This window comes from Polistes dominula, unplaced genomic scaffold, assembly GCF_049000335.1.
Source record: "Polistes dominula isolate Pdom_NZ unplaced genomic scaffold, Pdom_raw_medaka contig_29, whole genome shotgun sequence".
Taxonomy (NCBI): Eukaryota; Metazoa; Arthropoda; class Insecta; order Hymenoptera; family Vespidae; genus Polistes; species Polistes dominula.
The window spans coordinates 284378-310553 of NW_028300865.1; the positions used below are offsets into that span (position 1 = coordinate 284378).

The window sequence follows — 26176 nt, forward strand, 5'->3', positions numbered from 1 at the left end:
TGTGTTCAATTTAAAATTTGTCTCCATGATTTCCATGCATGACAGAAATGAAACTTATATTATTATCTAAAAATAAATCAATTAATTCATTTGCTAAAGAAGTTTCACTTCAAAAAATAATTAATAATCTAATAATTCAATAAAGTTACCAATTTTCATTTCATTCAACGTCATTTAACATTTTCGATAATTGTTTTTTTAACACTTCAGAACTATCGTGCACAGAGAGATTTTCTCACATTGTTTTTACAACTTGTTTTTCTTTCTAAAATTACATACAAAATTACATATTGTGTTGTATTTGATATATAACCTAAGGTTATTTTCGTAGAATTTAAATTTCGCTCTTTGCGCATGCGCAATAGGCGTGAGAGTTTCTGCCATCACAATAGTAAAGACTGTGGTATGGAAGACGAATGTTCTGAAGTGTTAAATAAAATTAACATAATTATTTAATTCTACATGAAAACCTTTCATATTATAACAAAGTTGTATAATAATTGTAAACAAATCAATACTATGTTCTATATATATATATAATATATAACAATCCACATAACCTATATATAAAAATCTCGTACTGTAAAAAAAAATAACAATTTTTAATAATATTTTTTAAATAGTCAAGGATAAACAAATAAGTAAGGTATAATAATATTTAATCTGTTCATTATAAAGTGTTCAATTTTATTTGGACGTCAGGCGTAAGAAATGACAACAGAATCTTTGTTATTAAAACGTAAGAATTGAGTTATCGTGAACACGTTTTCTTGTTTAATCGAAAAGCCCAAAGCCCATGTCATCGTCTTCTGAATCTGATTCTTCTTTCTTTTCTTCTTTCTTTTCAACAGCAGGAGCTTCAGCAGCAGCAGCTGGTGCAGCAACAGTTGTTGTAACAGCTGCAAATTTGCTGGGATCCTAAAGAACAATAATAATATTATATTAAGTAATTGTTTTTATATAAACACAAGAAAAAGAATTGTATAATCTTTAAAGAAAAAGAATCAGACAGCGAATTCACGCTTATTTATCAACAATGAATTTGACATGTCAGTGGGTTCCGCTATTTCTAGCTCTGACATGGAGATTCAAATCCTTAAGACGTGTATTGTTTTCATCATGTATATAAAATAACCTCAATTTAGAAAATCTTAATTATAATTTGATATTCAAATTTATATACCTTGATGTATTCTTTGATCGTCATCGCTTCAGCGAATTCAACATCAGTAGCAGCAGCAACAGCCAACAAGTTCTTGAAACCGTTGACGATGCTGTGCGGTGCGCTAGCAACAGTTGGATAGCTGATCGCTAAACAAACAGCTGCTAAATTAGCAACACCAGCTAAGAACTTCTCACGAAGATCTTCAGGTTTAATATCCAAAATTTCCGGTGCAAATATGGTACCAGAATCATATACTTGTTCAACAAGCAACCCATACGAGAATGGAGAAATATTTAACATATTTAAAAGAGTTGCTTCTGATGCACCTACTTTATCACCAGGTTTCAAAATATGTACATCGTTCTAAAAAAAATATCAAATGACAAATATTAATCGTTAAGAAAATTAATTCATTATAATATTTTCCATGAGAATAAATACACACTTACAATAATTTCAATAGTACCCTTGGAAATTTTGGTTGGTATACTCAAAGCTTGGAAGAAAGAAGTTTTTTCTGGACCAAGACCGGTGTTTTGTGCCGGAATGATGACGCTCAAAGGTGCAATAGCACCAGCTCTAGCTGGTGCACGTACTTTGTTTTCCAACAATTTGTCTCTGACTTCGATCAAGTCGCCACGAGTGAAGACGAATCCAACATTGCCCCTAATGTGTGGTAATAATTTTTCCAATGCAGCATTTCTTTCAATGTGACCACGAATAGCCTTACGCATCATGGTATTCTTTCCCATAAGTACCACTGCGTTGCCACGCAGGGACATACGAATCTGTTGCATTTGCTTTGACCCGACATTGTCCGCTCCAACGATGAAACATTTTGGGAAGTCATCGAGAAGTTGCTAAAGGAAGGAAAACAAAAAGAAAATCAATTTAAATGATTGATTTTTGATTCATGCAAAAAGATTTCTATTGAAGAGGGATAACAAACAAAATATAATATTAGATTATCCGGAAAGTTTATGCCGATTTTCAGTAGATGGCATTAAAGTTCTTTTGCAAAAAATACCTGAAAAGTTTTCTGGTTTTCTGAAAGGGGAGGAAATTTTGAAGTTACCCTTAAAGATGGAGAAAGATTATGAAACAGTATGGTACTTAGATATAATATAATAAATATATACCAAAACAAAAAGACTTAAATTACAAAACATTTCAATGTTTTAACAAAATCGGCATGAACTTTTGAGAGAACCCAATAATATTTTTGTAAATGTATATGAACACGTACTACAAGTTTGGTGAAGTAATTAGACTTCCAGGTTGCTTTGTCCTCCCTACCCATCTTAACGTGTGCGTAGGGATACCTTACGGAAATTTAAGGACTGCAACAAAATTATATATTCTAGAATAATTTCATTGTGAAATAAGTTAGTCAATTTAAAAAAAAAAACAATTTGTTATAATTATGTATATATATATATTAAGTTTTCTATAATGGTGGCCATGTGGCCGACCTAACCGTTCTACCACCTTATACAATCATTTTTAACATATTGAGAATATTTTTCTAATTTTTAGTTTTTACTTCATATTTTAAATAATTAAATATTAAAATTAATATTACGAGTTTACTTAATTGAATGCACAAACTTTAAACGTAATTATATCATGAAATATCAATTGCAAAGTATTTTTAATAACCGCCATGTGACCACCCATTGATTGTACAAACTTTCGAACATATCTTTTAATAATATATTTATAATCTTTCACATTTTTTATTTTAATTTATTATTTAATAGAAGATTATAGGTTCGTGGTTCAAATGTAAACTATACGTAATAAAAAATGTTTATGTGAAAATATAAGAAAATAGGATGAACAAAAATAATAAGACACACAACATACCTCAGCAAAGAAACTATTGCAATGGAAAGGAAACGGAAACTGTTTTCAGTAGGATCGTTGGTATTGGTCGTTGATTAAAAACTAAAATAGATTGGGTAACTCTAAGATGAAATTTATCGTTTCCGGTACTTTGATGCCATCTATTGGAAGAATATTATATTATATGAGTGAGTTATGATTCTAAACATTTTAATTCAATATTTTCTCTTATTTTTTTAATACGTTTTTAATCATTTGATGGTTTAAGTAAAAGCAATAATATGTTTAGAAAAATTAATCGTTACAAGAAGATGAGATTTCAAAAATGTTTCTAGACTTTTGGTAATACATGCGTTATCTAGTAAGTATATAGTTTATGTTAACATTATGCTTTTTGAAATTATTTCCGTTTGTGTAACCAATCCACAATCAATCCTCGGTATGTCTATAATAAAATGAAGAATATAAATATAATATGTGTGTAAGTTATAATATAGAAATATAATATTTTAATACAAAGGTAAACAGAATACAGTTTTCTAAAATTAGATTAAGTAATTAACCAATCATTTTATTATTGTAGATAATAACATTTGTATATTTAATGTTATAGTAGTTAATTTTATTTTGTATTTAGGTGCAAAGAGAATAGTACACAGAGTTTGTTTCTAAATTAAAAAAATATAAAGTATTAAAATAAATAGTATTGCTGATTTTTAAAATATTTGCATATAGCAAAGTTAATAATATGTAATAAATTTTTATTTTACCGACAATCAGCTTAGTCGGTAATAGTTCAGTCGGTAATAACTTAGTCGGTAATAGCGCAATCAATGATAATTTAGTCGATAATAGTACAGTCGGTAAAAGCTTAGTCGGTAACTACTACTATTTAATTTTATAAATAATTCTCACCAATCATAATAAATAACTTTCTTCTCGTCATAAAAATCTTTAGAGATAACATTAATCATATAAAATACATATTAAAGAGAATAATAAACTTTTTTTTATAGAACCTTGTTTGTAATAAATAAACATAATTGCAATTATTTTATTGGATGTCATTTCCGATAAATAAAAATGATAACGTTTATAATTTAAATAATATGTCAATATTTTGTCTTATTTATTAGATACGTATCTCTTTAAAAAATGACGTCATTTTGAAACAACGATGATGAATCAGAACGAACAAATAACTGTACAAATCGTCTGGAGGGAACAATAAACCGGATAGGAGGATCCTATACAATCCCGAATTGTGTCTTGTTTTGTAATTTTACCAACCTAAATATATGAAAGAAACACTTAATGATAAATGACGTCGTAAACCAAACTATCGATCGAAGATGTTTATTCAATATCTAAAAACAAAAAAAAAATGGGTGAATAAGTATGAAAGCAAAAAGAAAAAAAGAAAAAAAAAGAAGAAAGCAAATATATTCACATTATCGATGTTATACCACATACATAACAGGCACTTATGTTAGTTCAAAGAATACTATCTGGATTTCGCTTAAAAGTAACTCAAACAAGTTGGTAGATAAGATTACAGAAGTTTTTAATCTCTAATAAGGTGTGTTAGGAATCCAAAATCATTCGGTGTTGAAATTTCAACAACGACGCGTGCTAAATATCAAAATGCCAGGTAAAAAAAGACATTCATTTTTTCATCTATCTATCTAGTGTTAAATAACAATACTCTACATGTGTGTACATTGTTATAATATTTTGTTTTTATTAAATTGTCAGGAATATATTTAAAAAAATGTGAAAATGTAATAATATATTATAATAATTACAGCTTATAGATGGATTCATCGGTCGGCGGGATTATCAATACCCGAAACAGCTGTTGTTGGTGGACGTGACATAGATGGAAGTACCATTTATGTTGGTAAAGCTTATCACGAAGGTGATATGCTTCCAGCCAAAGTAATTCCTGACAAAAATGTTGCTTATGTTTGTTACAATGGCGAGGAACATGCCAAATCTGATTTTGAGGTAAAAACCATTATGATTTTTATAAAAATTTAATTACAGTAATCCTCCCCACACCCTATAACAGGGTATATTGTATGTATAAGTATAAATGATTCACTTTAACTTTTCTTGCGGAAAGTGGGGAATCCCTGGGTTATATAGGGGAAAAAAATGCGTGTTATACGAGAGACATGAAATCGCGTAATATGAAAACGAATTATAATAGTATAATTAGGGAGGATTACTGTATATATTTTTCTATCTTTCTTAAATACTTCGTTCAAATTCTGTGCACAATTTTATTTGTAAAATGATTAGTATCATATTATATCGATAGATTTTGATTCTCTTGTAATCTTATCAAATTACTAAGAAAACAAATGATATTATTATCGATATATTATTTTTCGCACGAATAGATACGTCAAGGTAAATTATTGAAAGTTAGTCATGGATGGTTTAAATTCTAAATGAAAGAAAGTAAACTAACGGTTTTAAAGAAAACATTTTTTTTTTGTCTTTTCTTAGTCAATAAATTCATCTCATTATTGTACAAGACAATAAAAAGAATATATAACATACATATATGTGTGTGTTATATAAAATCATATGTACAATAATAGAATTGGGAATTAGGATTAATAAATTTTTGATTGTAAACTTATAAAAAAAAAAAATAATATAAAATAAAATGTATATCAATAACATATTTATATATAAATTATCAATTATTAATTTATAATTATTTATATGTTGATTAATTTGTATATTTAATAAATTGAAAAAAATTTCATTTATAATTTATTTATTATTACAATTAATAAATCACTCTGGGGAATTCTTGGAGTGTGTGATAAGGGTTAATAATCATTTATAATTTATTATTAATTATCTTTCATTTGATTAATGTAAATATGATTTTGATTTAGGTATTATGCCAAAGCGAATACGTATGGGAATTTTGCAGTAACGGATCAATTCCTGCGGATGCTGTAGCTGGTGGAGAAACACGCGACGGTGAAACATTATACATTGGTCGTGTCCTTCACAATGGTTCTCAAACAATTGGCAAGGTATTAACTAACAAATATTATTATAAATATATTTCATTATTAATCGATTATTTGAATAATTTTTGATTTTTCTTTCATACAGGTTCAACCCAGTCACGGTTGTCTTTACATTCCTTTTGACGGTGAAGAATTATCCTTCAAGGATTATGAAGTTCTAGCCATTCGTTAATATTATTCATTTAATCGTATATTTATATTATATATGATTATATGATGATATAATTAACAGGTTAAAAAACAAAGGAATCAATTTATCCATTGGAGTTGTTTGAATTTTTTTGTATACCAAAAAATAAATGCATATTTTATTAAGATCAGCTAAATAATAAGCATAACATATGTTACTTATTTTAATCAACGTCATATATTTTATCTTTTAACATAAACACTTGAAAACTGATAGATTATCAGACTATATAGTCTATAAATATAGTATATATATATATATGTTAGATTTATTTTTTTTATTGTTTATTAAGTAATTAATTTTTTATCAATTTCTCTTCTTTAATTAATATTTATTTATTTTTTATTTATTTTTTTAATTATTTTTACTCCTGAAATTAGATTGCATTTTATCGATTGTCGGTAATATAGTTTACGAGTTTCATTTATCATCAGTTAGAAATGTAGTCCTTAGGTACAATCAAAACAATTAGTTGACACCGGGACCACCAGTAGGCGATAGTAGTTACTTTACGTTAGTGCATGTGTGTCAGTTGTTATGCACGAAGCAGTTTAAAGATTTGTTGATTTATTGTTGCATAAAAAACTAAATAATAAGATTTACAATAATGAATAAACTTCTGTCAATAACAAATTTATCATATACAGCGAAACAATTGTTAGTTTCCGAGGTAAATAATTCAAAATGTATTCTTGCAGCAATCTTAAGAAATCTTCACATAACCTCTTTCAATAATAAAGAGATAAGAGATAAAAATACAAAAGTTAGAGTTGTTTCAAATAAACATAATATAGCTGAAGGAGAAACAGATGGAACAGTACATAATTTGAATCAGTGAGTATATCTGATATAATGAAATTTATTTTTATTAAGTATTTTATTCCTATGGTGTGTAATTATTTATATATATTGTTTTACATATTGTGATTAGTATAATTGATTTATACTTATAGGACAGGACTCTTTCCAGATGAAAACACACCTAATTGGATTTTTAAAGGTATACCATATAAGGAATTGCCAATTGTTAATATAAATGCAACTCCTAACAATACTCATTTGAATTTGACGGATCATAAAGGTTATTTTATAAACTTTTATTTCAAAGTAATACTCAAAGTATATGTAAATTTGTATACAATATCGTATTTCTTATTATAAATTTCTATTCAATTTGTAAATGTTTTTATACACATATAGGGAAGATGTTAGCACTTCATACTGCGGGTATAGAAGGTTTCAAAAATACTAGAAAAGGTACCAATGTTGCTGCACAACAAGCAGCTGTTACTTTCAGTGAGGTACGTAAGAATTTGAAACAGTCTTACTTTGAATAATAACATATGTAAATTACAACTTCTAACTGGCATGTGTATTTATGAAAATATATTTATTTTTTTAGGCTATTCGCAATAGATCTGTACCGATAGTCAGAGTACGTATTCAAGGATTAGGTGCTGGTAGAATGGTAAATATATTATAATATAATATTCGAGTCATAAATAACTTTCGTTTTTATGGGACAAAGAATATTTTCATTGTGATATTTTGATAATAAATTACTATGAATTACTTAAACAAAGTCTTAATGAAATAGTATGTAAAAAGTTTAATGTGAATGGGGTTAAATAATACAATAAATTCATATAAATTCTTGTATATTTTAGGCTGCTTTGAAAGGTCTTCAAATAGGAGGAATAGAAATTGTATCGATTACAGATAGTACTAGGGTTTCATGGAATCCACGAAGACCGAGAAAGCCAAGGAGAATATAATTACATTCTATTGATAGTAATTGAAATATTATATATTTATATATGTGGATTGAAATTTCTAAATGCAACATGACTTTAAAGTTACGTACTATTTACAGTAAGATTTGTTCATTTTTATGAAGTTTATAGTAATTCTTACTACTGTATTACGTTGTTATGAAATAATTTGAATGTTTAACAGGTTCGATGTAAACGAATTAAGTTTTTCAAATAAGTTGAGAAAATAATGAAACAACACATTTGCATCATGACTAGGATTTTTGTTTAAACATCTGCGACATTCAACTGACGATTGATTCGTGTCACGTTCAAATGTTTACAGATAGAAAACCAAATGATTTTTATGCTGAATATTTTACGCTCGGTGATAGCAGAAAGTCTTTGCTCGCAGTCTCGGATGCAAATGGGTTAATAAATGTTTACACGTTTAGGAAAAGAAAACAATGAATTTTGATTTGATTTGATTTTAAAAATAATTACCCAAAGAAACGGTCTATTGATTTAATATAAAGTAATGTGAGAGATGCTTATTTTTCATAAGAGTGTAACAAAAAAAAACAAAAAAAAAACAAAAAAATTCTTTTTTATTTGATATTTACGAATAATCAATTATTCGAATCTCAAGAGAGTCCTACTATAAACTAGAAACGCGTACAATCCTGTGGGAAAGTTTGACCTAGATAGCTTAAAGTGCCCTTGGGATATTGTGTACCCTGTATTCTGCAATTAAGCGTTCCTGTCCCTTAACTATAAAGTTTCAACGAAAGTTATACGCAGCAGTTAATGTTCATCTACTACACGCGTTTATTACCCTGGTTTATCGACGATATTGTCTACGTCCTATCAACAGAATTGGCAAGTAGGTAAACTTCAACGGGATGGTAGTGAACTTTTCTTTTATGGCTTATTAACTCCTTTATTAACGGTTTATAAATATTTATATATGTCATTGTTTTATATTATATAATGTATATTATATATTAATTTATATATCTCTTTGTATCTCTTATCAAACTATTGACTAGACACCTCCATGAGGTACTCTAATATTCTAAACATTTTTAACATTATAATTAACGTTAGTTTTATGACATATGAAAATGCATAAATTTGATAACTTAAACTAATGACTTTTTGTTTAATAAATCGTATGAATCGCAAACGCAAAGCAGTAAATGAGATTGTCCATTCGTATCTTATCACTCGTTACGAAGAACATATATATACACATATATTATTATCTATTTGATTCAGTGATTAGAACGATGGTGTTCAAAGAATCAAATAGATTCGTCAATGATCTAATTAATTTCAATCAATGAAACGTGATTTGTTGCGTGATCCAAGATATATATTCGGAGATTCTTGTATAAAGACCAGGTAGACGTGGTCGAGCACAACCCACTCCAGAGGAAACTATACCAATGACTATTGTTCTTCTATTAGGATTACTTACGATCATAAGAGGACCACCACTGTCAGCCTGAAATAAAATATGTTTCATATAATTTCAATGTTCTCTATAATATTTACTAATTAATTATCATTAAATTAGTTTAACACGATAATAATCGTGAGATATTGTATTACAGTATTAATTTGGTTTATTCTGGGAACATTGGTTCAAGCTCAAATTATGTATGAAGTCAACAAACGATACGTTGAATCAAATTATTTCGCGTATCTTTGTGTTTAAGCAGCAATCTTAAATATCTACTAACTATTTCTAGATAGTTATTAAATCTTTTTATTTGTTCTAAATTCTCTGCGTAATGTAATTTTTTTATTTCTTATTTTCTTTTTTGTTTTGTTTTTTGTCTTTTTCTATCACATAGAAAAAAGAAGAAAAAAAAACAAAGCTTTTATACGTGCTACAAAAATATAATACTACTATACGGATATCCGACTTTTGTTATCCTTTGATGTCGAATCAAAGCTCTCTGATTCAATTCGCGTATTTCGTCCTTTTTCTTTTTCATTAAAAAGAGATGGTTAGATCAAAAGAAAAATATAATATTGAGTCAAAATACTTTGGCGTATATTACATTTTTTCTTTTGTTATATTACAATGAGATTATTTTTCTAATTTAATTTTATTTATTTTTAACGATACATATATATATATACAGTAAGGAGCATAACTGAATCAATAAAATCACTAGTTTTGCATAAATCTTTATTTATTGCTAAGAATGTAGAAGAATATTTAAAAATGAATATTACATTAAATTTTATTACAGTTAGAAGTAACATCAGAAATGTTTTCAATAATTAATGTCTCTCCTCGTTTAGCACTGGCAAAAAGAAACAGATTGACAAAACTAGTAGTTATTGGTTCAGGGTTAGGGTATCGTTTCTTTTTTCGTGAATAAAATTATGGAGAAGAAGAAGAAGAAGAAGAAGAAGAAAATGGAAGATGGAAAGCGATAAGGGACGAAGTACAATATCTACGATCGACTTTTATTTCATGTTGATCCAGTATTTTGTTATTTCGCGCTCGAACGAATATACACGTAGGGTATATCTTTATGGTAATATCTTCTACAAGATCTTTTTTTATTATTTTTTTCCCTGGATAACTGGACAATGAATAACTCGTTCTTCTTATCGTTTGGTCTTGATCGATCTCGAAACAAATACAAAACATGCGTCAGGAGTATAGAATTTCAATAACCCACGGGAAAAAAAGGAAGAAATCGTTTGGTATTCCTATTGAAAAAGTTCGTATATATATATATATATGGTACTAGGATTGAGAGACAATTTATCGTAAATGGGTCACGTTCTCATTTTGGATAAAAATATCGTGTACCCTACCATGTATTTTACAGCGTACCCTACCACGTACCCTACGCGCATGCATAACAAGAGGGTGGGTAAACAAAACGAATCATCGGGGGGGTAATTCGTGAAATGACGCATTTTACGAGAGGGTAATAAAATATCAAATAAAATAAAACAAAAGGAGAAAGAGGAGGACAAATATAAAGAAAGAAAATATTAATAATTGTTTACAATATTCGTGTATTTTCCAATTGCAAAAGATTTTCCAGACTTGACAATTGCCATTTCAAATGTACGAAAGTTCAAATATTTAATTTCCAGGTAAAATATATAGGTGAGATCGAGTTGAAATCGTGCTTCGAGTCGCATCGTGTCGTGTCATTCATTTCCATCGAAATAATTTCGCGTTGTTGCGAGACCACAAAAGCCATCGACGTTAATTGCTAAGCGGTTCCTCCTTCTCGTGTCTCTCGATCGCGGATCGAACGCTTTTTGATTAAGTGTTTAAACGATACGTACGATCATATGTAAATACATATTACATTTATATGTCATTTAATGTAATTTATCACATATTAGAGTGAAAAATTAGTTGTAATAAAAGGGAAGAGAAAAATAAGAACAAAAAAACCGATCCTTTTTCAGAAGTAAATTTGATACAGCATATCGTTCCTAGTGTGAACCTAATATTACAATCTATTATTCTTTTCTCTCTCTCTTCAAATAATAAGCTCAAAGGAGATAGAGAGGAAAATGAAGAGAGAGAGAGAGAGAGAGAGAGAGAGAGACAAATAGAAAGGAAGAATACTCCAAATGTTTATTGTGTAATACAAACGATCGTAACTCGTTAACTCGTAAGCGCTAAAGTTTCACGTAAATTAACTCGCATTCATATTACGAACGGATTATTCCTACCGCGAATTATGTACGCTTGATGATTCATTCGACGACGTTAAATTACGCCAAATAAATTCTTGCCATTGATAAAGCTACACCATTTTTTTCGTTTCTTCTTTTTATTCAAGTGAAAACTTCTTTAGAAAATAGTTATAAGCAAAATTATTTCATGAAAACTGTAAAAGAAAACCTCCAGCATCACAAATTGTCGAAAATATAAGTCGTTGTAAAGGATGGTCTAGACATACGCAAGTAGATTTAGATTTTCAATAATTCGTATGAAATAGGACAAAAATAATGATATATTCGTGCCAGAGTGCATTGTTCTGCCAATAGATTTGTCAACGTACTACCAGTACTACTACACACGACTAGTACTACAACCCCTTCTAGGGGGTGACTATCTCTCTGGTCTGCGGCTAAGCAATTATCGGGGATGTAGCTCTTACTATTCGTTCGTGCGAATTGTTCCTGAATTCTCTGCTAATCGCTCACGTACTACGACAATCTCTTCTATTATATTTATCAAATTTTGTCGAATTACTTTCTTTCGACGATATATTTAGAAAGTTTAACGATCATTCTAAAACCTTTTGAAAAGCTACGACGAGAAAGTGAACGTTAATTTACTCAATTATTTGGGGGTATACCGAAAAGTAATCAAAATTTGTTCTTGATTAGTATTTGAAATTTTTTTTAACCAAACACGTCCCTTTTTTCTTGTTTCTTATTCTATAAATGTAAAAGCAAAAGCCACTTACCCAACAAGAGTCTCGACCACCCTCCTCATGCCCAGCGCACATTTGTTGCGATTCCACGCGTGTAGATTTTCCTTGACTGGCGTACCATTCTCTGCAAACACTGTTCTCCACTACTCGAACGTTTACTTTCTGCATCACGTCTGCTCTTTTGTCTGCAAAGATACAACGTTAGTTTGCCGTTAGATCTTAGTCTAGCTTGATTAGTTCAACAAGGAATATACATAGAAATATTTCTATAATATAATATGTGTTCATGCATATTATTGAAGAAGAAATTAATTCGACGAGTTTTTCATAATATAATAGTAGTAAGTAGTATTAGGTAGTAAAGTATTCGCGTATGCGTGAAATTTCAACATCAGAAAGGACGTATATAGTATTATACGTTTTAGTAAGTTCGTTGAAGAAAACTAGTTTCATTTATGTCGTTGGAAAATGTCCTTTTTCCTCTTGTTACGAATCGAAATGACATCGGTGTAAATATATTTAATACATACTACGTTATACGCGTTTCGTTAAGTATACCGATTGTTGCAACGTCCGACTACCTTTCGAGAGTATTGACATTTCCGTATCTCCTTGAGAATACTGTGAATACGGTATAGAATAGAATTCATCTCTCTTTCTTACTCTATCACGTTCTATTTCCGTCTCACTGTCTTTCTTCGAGTAAAGTTAGCTCGGAACGTTCGCAAACGTGTTCCGAGTTCCTTTGACTCCGATAAGTAAGCAAGAACTTGAGAAGATGTAACTCGAACGCAGAATTTAGGAAGGTACTTGCTTCTACTACAGACAAAACTCTAAAGTACATTTTGATATCTTCCTCGTGCCGTGGACGCGTCGCGTCATTACCGTTTCTACTTCCTTCTCCTCCATTTCAGTTACTTTCTCGTAACTTCCACCCTCGACTCACGACCTTCCATCCTTATCCTATCAGAGAGAGGGAGAGAGAGAGAGAGAGAGAGAGAGAGCTTTTAAAGCACGAGCAAAACATTCGACTGGTTTTATTCAAATTTTCGTTAAATAAAAACATATCGATTTCACGTCTTTTTCATTCTTTTATTTTTCTATTAGGTGTTGGTGCGTATGAAATGTCGGATTTTTAAGTGAATATACAATTTGCTCCATTTCCGTTTCAATACACTTTTACAAGCAAGACTTAAAAAAAAAAAACGACATTTCATTTGCACCAATCTAATAATTACGCGTTATTTATGACAATTGAAATAATATTAGAAATGATTTATAGATGAAATCTATAATATAACAAATCTCAAATAAATGTAATTGAAAACTTACATCTAGATCTGTCTTCGCCAAGCCAACCCCAACCAGCAGCTACTGCATTCTCACCACCGAAAGCTCTGTATCCTGGGTTTCCCGATGCCGCGGGCAAACAGGCGGGTTTCACGCTTTCCGACCAGGTAATCGGCCTCGCCAGTTCTAACAGGGCGATATCGTCGACGTATCGGCCACACCTGTGACCGGGATGCACCACCGCGTTAATGACACTTTCCTCACTAGCCGCTGGCGTTTCCGGGCCTTTCAAGTCATACTCGCCAAGAGTCACTCGTAATTGACGTATCGGAATTGTCGATGTACCTCTGAAAATCGAATTTTAGTTTGACTCAAATATTCTTTTCTTTCTTTCCCGTTTTTCTCTTTATTTCACTTCATTCATTCATTCAAATTTCACTCTATTCTTTTTTTTTTTTTATATTATGTTTATACAATGATTTTTACAATTTTATTACCTGTATAAAAATAACAAATAAAGTAAATGCAATTATTCTGTGAACTTTCCCGTTTACATTAAAATAAATTCAGAATAATCTTTTTAATTTAATATTTCTATATATATATATAAACTTTATATAATATTTTGTATTTCGCATGTAACAATATTGTACGCGTATCGTATAAGTACATATATATATATATTATAGATAGATAGAAATCTATAACATAGATATATAGACTACACGGACAATAATTTTTCTTAAACTCAGGATTTTTGCTCTGTTCCCTGTATACCACAAATCTTTCTTTTTTTCAGTTGAGGCAGGTGGTGATAGTAGAAGCGAGATAGAAAAATAGAAAGAGAGAGAGGATTCTCGAGCAAACCGTACGGAAACTCGTCTCGCGATACTCGTATTTTAATTAATCCCCTTCCATCCAGTAGAAACGTCGTTCGTCGTCGTTTTCAGCGCCGTTTTCAGCGCCGTTTTTGAGCTTAACGAAGCTTAACTACGGATGGTGGACGCAAAGAGAGATAGAGAAAGAGAGAGAGAGAGAAAGAGAAGATAGACCAAGCAAGCAAATCCACGCGTTCGCGCGTGATTTCGTAATTTCATCTCGAATATTAACGATACTCGTTCGACGAGTTTATTTTCCTCTTCTTTTTTCTTTTTTTCTTTTTTTCTATTCTTTTCGAATGATTTTCGTTTTAGAATTTGAAACCAAGTTAAACGAGTCAACCGCGATTACTAAACCTTTTTTCTTTTTTTTATTGGACGAGTAGACATTATTATGGGGATTTACGAGAAAATGATTCGATTACTTTTCACCTATTATTCTTATCCTTGTCCTAAGTCCCAAATAAAAGGGAAAGGGTAGGAACTTACCCTTGATGAAAAAAAATAATTGCTTCCAAAACTAACAAAATAGTCTCTTTAGGGTGTTTAGTTAGGGATAACAGGACGAAGTCCTAAGAAGAGAAGATTTTTATCTTTACTGGAGAACCTTCATTAGAAATTTTTCGTCGTGCTTTCGAGCGGAAGTCAAACCTTTCCCCCGAGCCCTTCCAGTTTGCTCGCACTAACACATCACTCTATACGTTTATTCAATTTTCTTTCCAATTTATTCAATGGAAGATACTCCATTAAAAAAATTGAAGAGAGAGAATCGGAGTAGGAGGCTTTGGAATAAGACGTAAAAGGAATTGAAGTGGAAAAGATTAAGCGACTACGAAATTAATAATCTAGTATAATCCATTATAAAGATAATGTGCGACTTTGCCGCTTCCCGGTGGTTACTTATTTCCTTCTTGACCTAATTACGCTTTATCCTTTTCTTATTTTCAATCGATCCTAGTCTTTTTCTCTCACATTTTATCTTTTTAAACAATGAATTAAGAAAATGAATGAACACCGTAATACGATATCGTGTGAAAAGTTTCATCCTAGGTATAAATGTTAGAATAGGTATGAGTATCAGTTTTACTGTAAGGTTGATTAGGAATATATATGTGTGTGTGTGTGTAGTCTTAGTTATAGAACAGTTTCTCTCAATTGTGATCGATTATGTTGATTCGAGATACGCACGCACCCAATATCGCGGTCGATCAACTCTCCGATACGATTCTGTCGGAGAATGTGCTATTAATTGACGACATTTCTATACTACAGGTATATTTTAACACTCAAAGTCAAACTACCATGTTGGTTTATATATGATTGGCTACTATTTTAAATTTATCAAATTCAATTGTTTATGCCCACTTGAAAGGCCTTAGGATAGAAAAAGTAGCTTATCTTTGTGTCGTAAGAAGAAAAGTGTTTCTTTGGACATTTGCAATTATTTAAGCGGGACGACTACGACGACTACGACGACTACGACGACTACGACGACTAGGACGCATCTTCTCTTGGATTCTTCCACCGAGAGTCGCTACAGTGGCTTCACTTAATTAATCGGTTTACCCTACCTCCGAATAATTAACAAAATTACGACACTATCTTCTTAAACGCACAGCCACCCCATTCTGGAAACTCACTTTCTCTCACTCTCCTATATACTCCATGTATATTTCTCTTTCAGGACGAAGCTTTCTAAGCTCTTCTCCAGAACTCCTTTTCCTTTCTCGTCTTCTTCCTCGTCGTCGTTGTATCTATCTTGCAAAGCTGTCTTAATGGACCCTTTCCATTCCACAGCCAGTTTCTTTACTGCTATTGTTCCATGAACCACGGATTATAAGGTTTACCTCTCTCACCAGATATCTCCTTTCTTTTCATCGGTGTCACGTCCATTCGATTGAAATACTTATACCTAGGTATAACATTTCTTTTTTTTTTTTATTTATCATCTTATTTTTATAATATTTCGTTTTTAATATCAAAGTGTATTTGAACTCGTATATTTAATCTTCTCACAATAAGAAAATGATTGTTACACCTACGTTCCTTCAAGAATTTTTTGTCGATTAAGTTACCCACCTTAATTCTCGTTCGGTCCATATAATACATATATTACATATATGTATGTATATATATATATACATACATACATACATACCATAGCTCTTTATGATATCTCATCGGTGCGTTTTGTGCATGGCTGCTAGCAATTACCGAGTGGTCTGTAATCTACACGCAATCATGGCTTGCAATGGTGAATGCGTTCTCGCTTGTGCACTTGCGCGTTTGTGCGAAATCTCGAATTCTCATTCCCGTTGTATCCGTTGTACCTCCATTCTCTATCCTCTTCCTTCCTATTTTCCCTTTGTTCTCGAACCAATGACCGGGAAGGATACACGATAACTAACAGTTCGAATCTCTCCAAATGTACGGCCCGTCGCCCATACGTTTGAATTTACTGTTATGCATTGTACGACTTCGAACTATGTCAGATTAGTACAAGATTACATGATAGTTTTTTCCTTTTTTTTTTTTTTTTATCTTTTGATACAAAAAATCTCTCTAGATATATTTTTACTTTCTTTATCTTTTTCTTATTACTGTCCTATATAAATATGAATAACGTAATCAATGGCAATTAATTCTTGTTTTAATAGATATCATATTTTCAATAGATTATTGACCTATATAAATTCATTGAATTTCAATGAATTTTAGATAAATCGATAAATAAGTAGCTGCGTTACGTATCGATACGTATATACATATACATATATATATATATATGTTAAAGGTATCGTTGGCCTATATAAATTCTTACAATTTAACTTGGCACATCACAAATGTATTTTCTATACCCTATATGCAAGGATATCACTGACCTCTATTTTTTCAATTCGACATTCAATGCATTTTAGGGATACTTACGTCATCTTGCTATCGAGACTTCTTTTTTTTTTGTTGAAAGAGTCTAAATCTAGTTTCGATCGTTTCCAAATTTATTTCTTAATAATGGTGTGTGAAAAGTTGATAAAAAAAAAAAAAAAAAAAGAAAAATGAAACTTAATCGAAATTACAATATTAAATAGCATTATACATTGTCAAAGGGATGAATATGGGGGTATCGTTTTAGCGTTGTAAAACGAGCAACGAGATAAATTAACCGCTCCTGTTTTTAGCGTTCACCGTGTACGCAATTTATATTTTGTAATTGCTCGCACGAGATCACCCACTCTTTCTCTCTCTCTCTCTCTCTGTTTATAGTGCACACCGATGCCATGTCACCGAGCAAAATACATTAGATTCATTTTCCTTCCATTTTATTGCGAATAACGCGAGAGAAATGTAATTTTATCAACAATTTTTTTCGTTATGGATGGAAGTTGTTTGCCTACGTTGAACTATGATTAATGAGTGTGTACGTGGGCACATGTGTGTGTCTATGTTTGTTTGTTTGAGTTTGAAACGGAGAGAGATAGACTACAATACGATTATATTCTTTGAATTTGCATTTGAAGGTAGTGAGGCATAGAACACAAAACCAGGACCTTCTTTCTTTCCTTTTACATGCACATTACTTTCGAAAGTTGGTAGTTCAAAGATATGTACGTACGATGCCTATGGATTTGACGAGATCAAACATTTATCTTGTTTATGTTTTTTTTTATGTTTTCAATGCTTTTTTTTGGGGGGGAGGGGAGGGGAGGGGGTGAGGTATTTTATATTTTTTTACATTTTCGTGAAACAACCAGCAGCGGGCAATAAGTAAACGCGGATAACAAACGGGTTTTTGCAATATGAAAAAAAATGACTTTACCAAAAAAGAATTTGAACAACGATAGGTTGTGTCTTTTTTTTTTTTTTCAACGAATGCCCAAATTTCGATATCGGCTTTCCGCAGCCTGTCAAATTGGCATGAGTCCGAGTTTTAAAGCTCGATTAGTCCTACCAACCCTTTCATTCCAAAATCTCCCTATTTTTGTAACTAATTTTATCGTTGACAACTAGTGGTTACAATGCCGATGTATATGTAAACGAGATAGAGTTTTGTTTGGTTTTTTTTCTTTGGGGGTGGGGATAGGTTTTTGGTCCTTCTCTCTCTCTCTCTCTCTCTCTCTCTCTCGCTCTCGCTCTCGCTGTATAAAACAACGCGTAGGTAGGACGATATCGTTGGGCGATCAGGCGTATTCATCAGATTTGCGAAAAGAAAAATGGGCATCCTTCCATAAAGGGAATGGATTGCTCGTCTATGAATATTTTTGAATATATTTGCCGTTATTATTTTGCATTCGTTATTTTGAAAATTCGACTGTAGCTTTCCTCGCCTTAATATAACTATATTTTATACGTAAATTCGAAGTTGAAGAATGTGCGTTTAAGATGAAATAAAAGAAGAACCTCTGTATTTTTTTTCTTTTTTTTTTTTTTTTTGAATAATCTCCAATGTATCTTGAAAATTTAATTTTATCTAAGAAAAATTGTATTAACCAGTTAACCATGGCGGTTTTTTTTTTTGAAAGTGTTCACCGTTTTGTATCGTTAGAATCGAGACGTGACGTGTTAAAAGAAAGAAAAAAAAGTAGAAAAAGATGATTACTCACGAGCATAAACAGTGAGCAGCGGTGAGAATGTATCTTGAATTGAGTATAGTACCGCCGCAAAAATGGCCACCCTTTCTGGTAATGCTGACCAACCAAGGAAATTCTTTTGGTATCGCATTTTGACCTCCAACGATTCGGGCCGTTCGCGTTCCGCTTTCCCCATGACCACATGGGACATCTGCCACTATTATTAAATATAAATATTCTCATTAATGTTCGATACAATACAAAAAAAAAAAATGGATAAATGAATGAGGTTTAGTCTTGTTTCGATCACAACTGATGTTTTACATTTATTTTCTATGAACAATTTTGATAAATATTTTTTTATTTGAAATTAAACATGAGTTAGATAAATTTATAGTTAATTTGTTTTTTTTTTTTACTATGTTCCCCCACACTTGACTGACGCGAATTTGAACTTTTGTTATATATTTAACGGATGCCAAAGGATAAGGTGAAAATATTCTAATTAGAGTTTTTTTAATGAACTTGTTTATGAAATGAATTGAAGCGTGTCCCTTTTTTAGCACGGAACAACGCGTAAACCGAAAATTCCGAGAGGAGCTAAATAACATCTCGTCTGGCGTGTTAATACGAAACTTTTTAATGCCTTCGTTCTAAGCCACGTTTACTCTAACATTGGCGAGATATTATTTTCATGCCAGCTAATTAGCGTTCGCATCATTAGTTTCAACCATCTTTCTTTCTTCTCTCTCTCTCTCTCTCTCTCTCTCTCTCTCACTCTCACTCTTACTCTTATTCTCACTCTAGGTTGAAAATAGAATAAAAAAAAGTTACTTAGATTTTTCACGTATACTATTCTTATATTCTTTACTCTTCTTGCAAATATTATATATTTTTGTTTTATCTGAGAATATTTATTTTTGTACGTTATTAAAAAGATAAGCTAATATTTCAGTTTGTTTTTTTTTTAATTTTTTTTTTTTATTATTACTTCTTCGGTTCGTTGCCTTTAGCTTGTCTCGTTTATCTAGTCTCAAGAAATAAAATAATAAGAAGTACGATGAAAATAAAAAATAAGATAATACAGATTAACGACCGTGAAAATTGTCGGGGAAGAAGAACAAAAATATGTGTGCATATCACACAAGTTAAAAGTGAAACCTTTAAATAAACAAGTTTCGAGAATAATTTATTATATAATATTATTTGTACTTTTAATTTGTAATTATTTATTTAATTATTAATTTAATTATAAAAATGCGCGCCTGTTCGTATGCAACCCACTAGACACACTTTGAAAATGTTGCTTGCGAGCGTCATCTATCGGGACGGAATTTTTTTCTAGTCAAAACTGTTTATACACGTATGTATGACGGGTTGCCTATCTTTTTAAAGTCTGTCTGGAGAGTTGCATTCATACAGGCGCGCATTTTTATAATAATTACAAAGAAAGTAAATAATAAAATACTTGAAAAAATGTTTTCAAATGAAATATTTTGATAAATAATGATAGACTTGTCTCTTTTTCTCTTTTTACGTAGTGTTTTAGGCCGTTTCTTTCCCCCTACTGCATCGTCCGTTTGGTTTTCCCACTACATTACCGCGTTTCATTTTTTCAAATCACACCCATTCTAAAGAAGTTTTCGCTTAAAAAAAAGAAATCAAATAACGTAAATAAAGAAAAGAAAGAATTTAATCGAATATGTACACTCAAAACGAATCGGATTAGAAGGATAGGATCGTTGGAAAGTATATCAGCGTTTCGATTTTCCACGTTGAGATTAATCTGTTGCGCGAAACTCGACGAGCATCGATCGTTCGACGATTAATGTCCGGAACGTGTCCGCGATCGGTTAGATACTTCCTGCTGCGATTCCGGTGGGGATAGATAAGGGAATGACATTACGTTCGATTTTACCAAATACAGTACACGCAAGTGAAATAGTAAAAGAGAAAGAGAGAGAGAGAGAGAGAGAGAGAAGGAAGAAGAAAGAGAGAGAAGGAAGAAGAAAGAGGGCAAAAAGGAAAAGAGAGAAAAAAATAAATTACGTTCCAACTTTTCCGTGCACTGCATTTACTGACCTTACCTTACGGATAGCGGATACGGTAATTCTGATTGATTGCAAAACTTTTCCTTACGGATATGGACTCTACTCTGGTAATCTCTTAGGTTCTTTTCCTTTTTCGGAATCCATCTTACCTCGGTAGGAACGAATGAACGAATGAACGAATAAACGAACGAACGAACGAACGAACGAACACCGGTTATTAGAGTACGTTTAGTGTCTGATGTGAGAGACAACCGACAGACAGTGTTTCACACTAAGCGCATGATATTAAATAATAGCGAGAGACGTTTTCAATTTTGTTTTTATTCTACTTTTCCAAAAAATACCTGTAATATATAACAATAAAAACAAGTGATCTATTGTTTGACCTATAAATCAAAGATACAAATTATAAAAATCTTGTTATTCTAAACAACACATAATTGTTACATTGATATTTCAAAAGAAATTTTATCATTTTTTATCTTTACTTTAACAATACAAGTTTGCAGTAATCATTTTCAGAATTTCATTATTTTCAGTATTAGAAAGAAAAAAAATATACCAGCCCTCGAATATGTTAACGTTAATTTTCGTTTACTCCTTTCTCCACGTACATTTCAGTATTTTTTTCTTATTTTTTTTTTTTACTTCGGTTAATCAAGGAAAAGAGAAATTTGAAAAAATAAAAAACATCGTAAACGTAAGAGAAAATGTCTTTGGTTTTATAAAACTTTGCCTCGAGTCACCGCGCAAAATGAATTAGGTTAACGTGTTTGCATTCCAAAATAAAAAAAATAAAAATAAAAAAAAAAAATAGATAAAAGAAAAGAAAGAAAATGTTCTCTTGTAGAGAATCAACAGGTAATTCCCAGTGCATTAGATAAATCTCTGTTGGCGTATGTACATCCTTGCGACTACGAATGTAATAATCGATCGATCGATTGGAAACTCGACGAGTTCCATTTTCGATCGTGTGCTATTACTCTTCTATCGTACCTTTATCCTAAATACGAAAGAGAAAAATAGAGACAAAAAAACATGTCTGCATATCACACAAGTTAAAAGTGAAACCTTCAAATAAACAAATTTCGAGAGTAATTTATTATTAAAATATTATTTGTACTTTTAATTTGTAATTATTTATTTAATTATTAATTTATTTATAAAAATTCGCGCCTGTTCGTATGCAACCCTCCAGACACAGTTTGAAAATGTTGCTTGCGAGCGTCATCTATCGGGACGGAATTTTTTTTCAGTCAAAACTGTTTATACACGTATGTATGACGGGTTGCCTAACTTTCGGGCAGAAAAAATTCCGTCTAGAGGGTTGCATTCATACAGGCGCGAATTTTTCTAATAATAATAAAGAAAGTAAATAATAAAACACTTTAAAAACATTGTTTGCAAATCAAATATTTTTATAAATGTCGTTTCCCTACTACATCATCGCGTTTCATTTTTTCAAATCACACCCTTTCTAAAGAAGTTTTCACTTTAAAAATCAATACGTTTAATAATAGTTAGGAAACGAATAAATTACAATTTTTTTCTTTTCGATTAATTCGATTAACTCGTTTTTCGATGTATGTATTTACACGAATTTAATGTGTTCGCTAATTTGAAAATTATTATTGATCACGCGTGTTTACCGAGTGCGAATAATAAAAATTCATAAAGTTGTTTCCATTTTTTTGTTGTTTGTTCTCTCTCTTTTATTTTCTTTTTTCTTTCAGTCAACACTGAATTTTCATGCACTCGTCCGTTCAATCCTTCGCATTAATCGGCTTCTGTTTTGAAAAACGTGAGCGAAACGTGATTGAACTCGGTAACATCCATGAAAGCCTTTTTCCTAAAGCCAGTTTCACTCCCTTTCCCCTTCCTCGATAATATATATACATATATACATATATATATATATGCATACATATGTACATACATAGATAGGTAGGAAAGTTTGTTTAATTATTGATCGAACTAAATCAATTGTTAACTCGCAAAGTAGAAATATCTATCTATTTTCGCGAATTAAACAACGCGATATTGTATTTACATTAAATTATCTAAATATTCAGAAGATAGTTCAAATTGCATAGAATATTTTCGTAAAAAGTATAAATCTCGTTCAATGGTTTTGCGATAAATCCCAACGATTTTGTAATTTTTGTACCTAGTCATTTTTTTTTTTTTTGCAAATAATCGAATAAAAAATGTTTAAGGAATTAAATCATTTCAGTAGAGATTAATGAAAGAAGTAAAAGTTCGTTTTACTGAGACGTCTTTCAGTTTTCAAACTTGAATGACTGCACACACGCACGCATGAACTTGAAAGTAATCCTCAAAAAAAGAAAAAAATCTCACAGTATCTCACTTTTAGTATCACTCGCAGAGTTAGATTCAAGAGGTACGTGCCTACCTCGATCGTTCGCGTTTAATTGAAAGCTGAATCGACGCGTACAGGAATGTTAACCGGCTCGAGAGATTCTCTCTCTCTCTCTCTCTCTCTCTTTCTCTCTCAAAGACAGCAATGCCGGCACGGCCACTGGCGTAGCACGAATTTAATGCTCCGAGCAGGCAGATAGGGATAAATACGACGGATCTGTCAGCGCAATCCCTGCGACAGTACCTCCTCCGAGTCTCCTCCAACCTTCGGCCCTTCTCGTTTCACGCCCTGGCTGATTAATTGGACCTCTACGTCTGCTCCAGCACGGTTTCTCCTCTTCTCGAATCTCCCTCCTTGTCTTTCTCAATCTATCCTTTATGGAAGGAAAAGGGCCACGAAGGGAAGCGACGCATAGAATTTGAAGTCGTCTCTATTTGGTAATGCGTAATAGATATGTCAGAAGCAGGTTCCAACATGGTCATGATAATATGCTGATGCTATAGTTTACACCATATTCTCTCTCTCTCTCTCTCTCTTTATTCCCTTTTCCCTATTTTTCTTTTTTTTTCCACGTGGGAGAATACGAGTTTTCATCACCCTCCACTCGTTTCATGTATTACGAAGATATCGAACACTTTTCATTCTATTCAGATATAATATACTATTTTATTTTCCTCTCTCTCTCTCTCTCTCTCTCTCGCTCCCTCTTGTCTTCTCAATCCTCTTTTTCATTTCTTTTTTCTTTCTGTTTAAATTTACAACATTTTTATCTTCACTTTTAAAAAGTTTGTAGATTAATAAGAGTTTTGTCATAGATACGGAGGTCGATCGGATATTCCTTTCGTTTTCAGAGGTTAAAAACCTTTTGTGCAATCTTTCCGCTAGCGAATGTCGACCTTGAAACGGTCATTGACAAAAGCGAGCAAAGTCGATGGTCTCGCGAGGTCTTTTTTAACTTTCAACTTCCGTCAAGGTTGCTTAATTATTCTTTCCTATTTTAGTCGCGCCCACTTTCCGCCATGCCATTCGTGTCCATGAAACTCAAAATGATTTCATTTTTCATTACGTGACCTTTGACGATTTGCCAAAATCCTTGCTTCCTCGTATTCAAAGTAGAAAAGTAACATTGACGTTGAGTAGCATTGAAAGTTAATTTGTTTGAGTATTCAAATTCAAAAGAAGAATTATTCATTTTATTTATTTAACAATAATTTTGCAATATTTCTTGTAGACTATATGAAATTAATTAAATTTGAACGATTGTTCGAATATTTTTGTGATTTTATCACTTAACAAGTGTAGAGTAGTTGGATGTTTGATTCAAATTGAATTAGAGTTGCATTTATTTTTGTTGTTGTTGTTGTTGGTCAAAAGTAAGAATCGATAAGGGCGCAAGCGTAATAAAAAAATATACGAAAAAAAAAAAAAAAAGAAGAAAAACTCAAGGAGAGTACTCAAGAGAAAGGTTCTTCTCATTCTTCTTTTCACTCTCTACGAGGTGCTCGTTTTCCTTTATACTCGCGCGTGATAATTGTGTGCAATGTTGCAACGTGAAGCTCGTTAGATCGTTTACCTCTACTCGAGTAACTTAAATGAAACAACTTTTCGTATATATCTTGGTCTGCTGAACTTGCTAGTATCTATCTTTTTTTTCTCTGCGTAGGGTTCAAAACTACGCGAATTTGGCTAAATTGAAATTCCACAAGCCGTCTGTGATCCAGTTTCGACGGGGAATTCGGCACCTCGCGAGAATTATTTTCCTTCTTTTTTTTTTCTTTCAACGAAATTAAACGATGTCCCTTTCCTTTTCCACTTTTTTTCTTTTCTTTCGTATTGAAAAATGCGCTCGCTTATTTGATTTTTCTTCGCGTATTATAACCACAATCTACGAACTGAAAGATAAATGAGTATACACTACGATTTAATTAGTTCTTAGGTCGTCACGTTAAAGTTAATCAAGAATTTACGGCTTGTTATAAAATAAATTGTGATGTCAAGAGCAAAGAGAAAGAAAGAAGGAGAGAGAGAGAGAGAGAGAGATCCTTGTTTGAGAGGTTCGCTGTGAAGAGTAAAAAGGAAAAAGGAACGAGTCAACCGGATAACGAATTTTTTAATGAAAATAATTATACTTCTATCACGCATCCTTTTCTTTCCTTATTTTTCGATATAAATATATTAAGTCGTCCTAAAAGAGTTTCTTCTTTTATTTTATTAATTTTACGGGCACAGTATTTGTTAAGTTGAATAATTGAAAATACATTGGGTTGGCAATTAAGTCATTGTAGATTTTAAAAAGCCACCTATCAGCAAAATCTGCAATCATTTATTTGCTAACCTAATAGAAAAAGCATTCTAAAGGTCTCTCCAATGATCAAGGAACATTTTTTGGTAAATATTCGATTAACTCGAGTAAGTGAATGATCATAATTCACTTACACAATCGTATGTACTCACGATTATTATATTCGATGGCGAGTGTTCGCGAAATAGTTCCAAGAATGTTGCAAATGAGAAGAAATGTAGGAAAGTCCATCTTCTTTTGGAGAAGCTCAAAAAAGTACGAAAACGA

At 31.5% G+C, this 26176-nt stretch overlaps 4 protein-coding genes across 5 annotated transcripts; 2 read left to right on the plus strand and 2 right to left on the minus strand.

The window, feature by feature from the left end:
* Positions 1–666: 666 nt before the first annotated feature.
* On the minus strand, positions 667–3114 carry RpLP0 (ribosomal protein LP0). The gene is made up of 5 exons (XM_015324695.2): positions 3032–3114; positions 2412–2505; positions 1615–2025; positions 1184–1528; positions 667–918 (listed from the first exon to the last, which is right to left on the minus strand). The coding sequence occupies exons 2-5, from the start codon at positions 2463–2465 to the stop codon at positions 775–777; spliced, it is 954 nt and encodes a 317-aa protein (XP_015180181.1). The 5' UTR covers positions 2466–2505; positions 3032–3114; the 3' UTR covers positions 667–774.
* A 1036-nt stretch (positions 3115–4150) lies between these two features.
* On the plus strand, positions 4151–6398 carry LOC107068291 (pfs47 receptor). Its single transcript, XM_015324511.2, has 4 exons — positions 4151–4661; positions 4818–5017; positions 5926–6069; positions 6152–6398. Exons 1-4 carry the CDS (start codon positions 4655–4657, stop codon positions 6236–6238), a joined length of 438 nt encoding a protein of 145 aa, XP_015179997.2. The 5' UTR covers positions 4151–4654; the 3' UTR covers positions 6239–6398.
* Positions 6399–6755: 357 nt separating this feature from the next.
* Positions 6756–8289, plus strand: mRpS11 (mitochondrial ribosomal protein S11). 2 transcript variants are annotated; one of them, XR_001475999.2, is made up of 6 exons: positions 6756–7090; positions 7210–7337; positions 7457–7557; positions 7659–7724; positions 7924–8111; positions 8213–8289. XR_001475999.2 is itself a non-coding variant. In XM_015324749.2 (5 exons), the coding sequence occupies exons 1-5, from the start codon at positions 6864–6866 to the stop codon at positions 8029–8031; spliced, it is 630 nt and encodes a 209-aa protein (XP_015180235.1). In that variant the 5' UTR covers positions 6756–6863; the 3' UTR covers positions 8032–8224. The 2 variants fall into 2 exon arrangements, 1 of the variants encoding a protein (XP_015180235.1); XM_015324749.2 differs by having other exon boundaries at positions 7924–8224.
* A 161-nt stretch (positions 8290–8450) lies between these two features.
* On the minus strand, positions 8451–24799 carry LOC107068278 (uncharacterized). Its single transcript, XM_089174904.1, has 6 exons — positions 24619–24799; positions 23586–23636; positions 19210–19393; positions 13773–14077; positions 12474–12625; positions 8451–9514 (listed from the first exon to the last, which is right to left on the minus strand). Exons 1-6 carry the CDS (start codon positions 24797–24799, stop codon positions 9347–9349), a joined length of 1041 nt encoding a protein of 346 aa, XP_089031030.1. The 3' UTR covers positions 8451–9346.
* Between the last annotated feature and the right edge of the window lie 1377 nt (positions 24800–26176).

Excerpts from the sequence above, each read along its gene's own strand:
- mRpS11 (XM_015324749.2), top strand. The coding sequence starts at position 6,864 with ATGAATAAACTTCTGTCAATAACAAATTTATCATATACAGCGAAACAA. Across the intron at positions 7,558-7,658 it reads CAGCTGTTACTTTCAGTGAG|GCTATTCGCAATAGATCTGT; the intron begins GTACGTAAGAAT and ends TTATTTTTTTAG. Across the intron at positions 7,725-7,923 it reads GATTAGGTGCTGGTAGAATG|GCTGCTTTGAAAGGTCTTCA; the intron begins GTAAATATATTA and ends TGTATATTTTAG.
- RpLP0 (XM_015324695.2), bottom strand. The coding sequence starts at position 2,465 with ATGGGTAGGGAGGACAAAGCAACCTGGAAGTCTAATTACTTCACCAAA. Across the intron at positions 2,026-2,411 it reads ATTACTTCACCAAACTTGTA|CAACTTCTCGATGACTTCCC; the intron begins GTACGTGTTCAT and ends TCCTTCCTTTAG. Across the intron at positions 919-1,183 it reads CGATCAAAGAATACATCAAG|GATCCCAGCAAATTTGCAGC; the intron begins GTATATAAATTT and ends ATTGTTCTTTAG.
- LOC107068291 (XM_015324511.2), top strand. Across the intron at positions 5,018-5,925 it reads ATGCCAAATCTGATTTTGAG|GTATTATGCCAAAGCGAATA; the intron begins GTAAAAACCATT and ends ATTTTGATTTAG. Across the intron at positions 6,070-6,151 it reads GTTCTCAAACAATTGGCAAG|GTTCAACCCAGTCACGGTTG; the intron begins GTATTAACTAAC and ends TCTTTCATACAG.
- LOC107068278 (XM_089174904.1), bottom strand. The coding sequence starts at position 24,799 with ATGAATAATTCTTCTTTTGAATTTGAATACTCAAACAAATTAACTTTC. Across the intron at positions 23,637-24,618 it reads CACGAATGGCATGGCGGAAA|GCACGTACCTCTTGAATCTA; the intron begins GTGGGCGCGACT and ends CGATCGAGGTAG. Across the intron at positions 19,394-23,585 it reads GATACTAAAAGTGAGATACT|TGGCAGATGTCCCATGTGGT; the intron begins GTGAGATTTTTT and ends ATTTAATAATAG.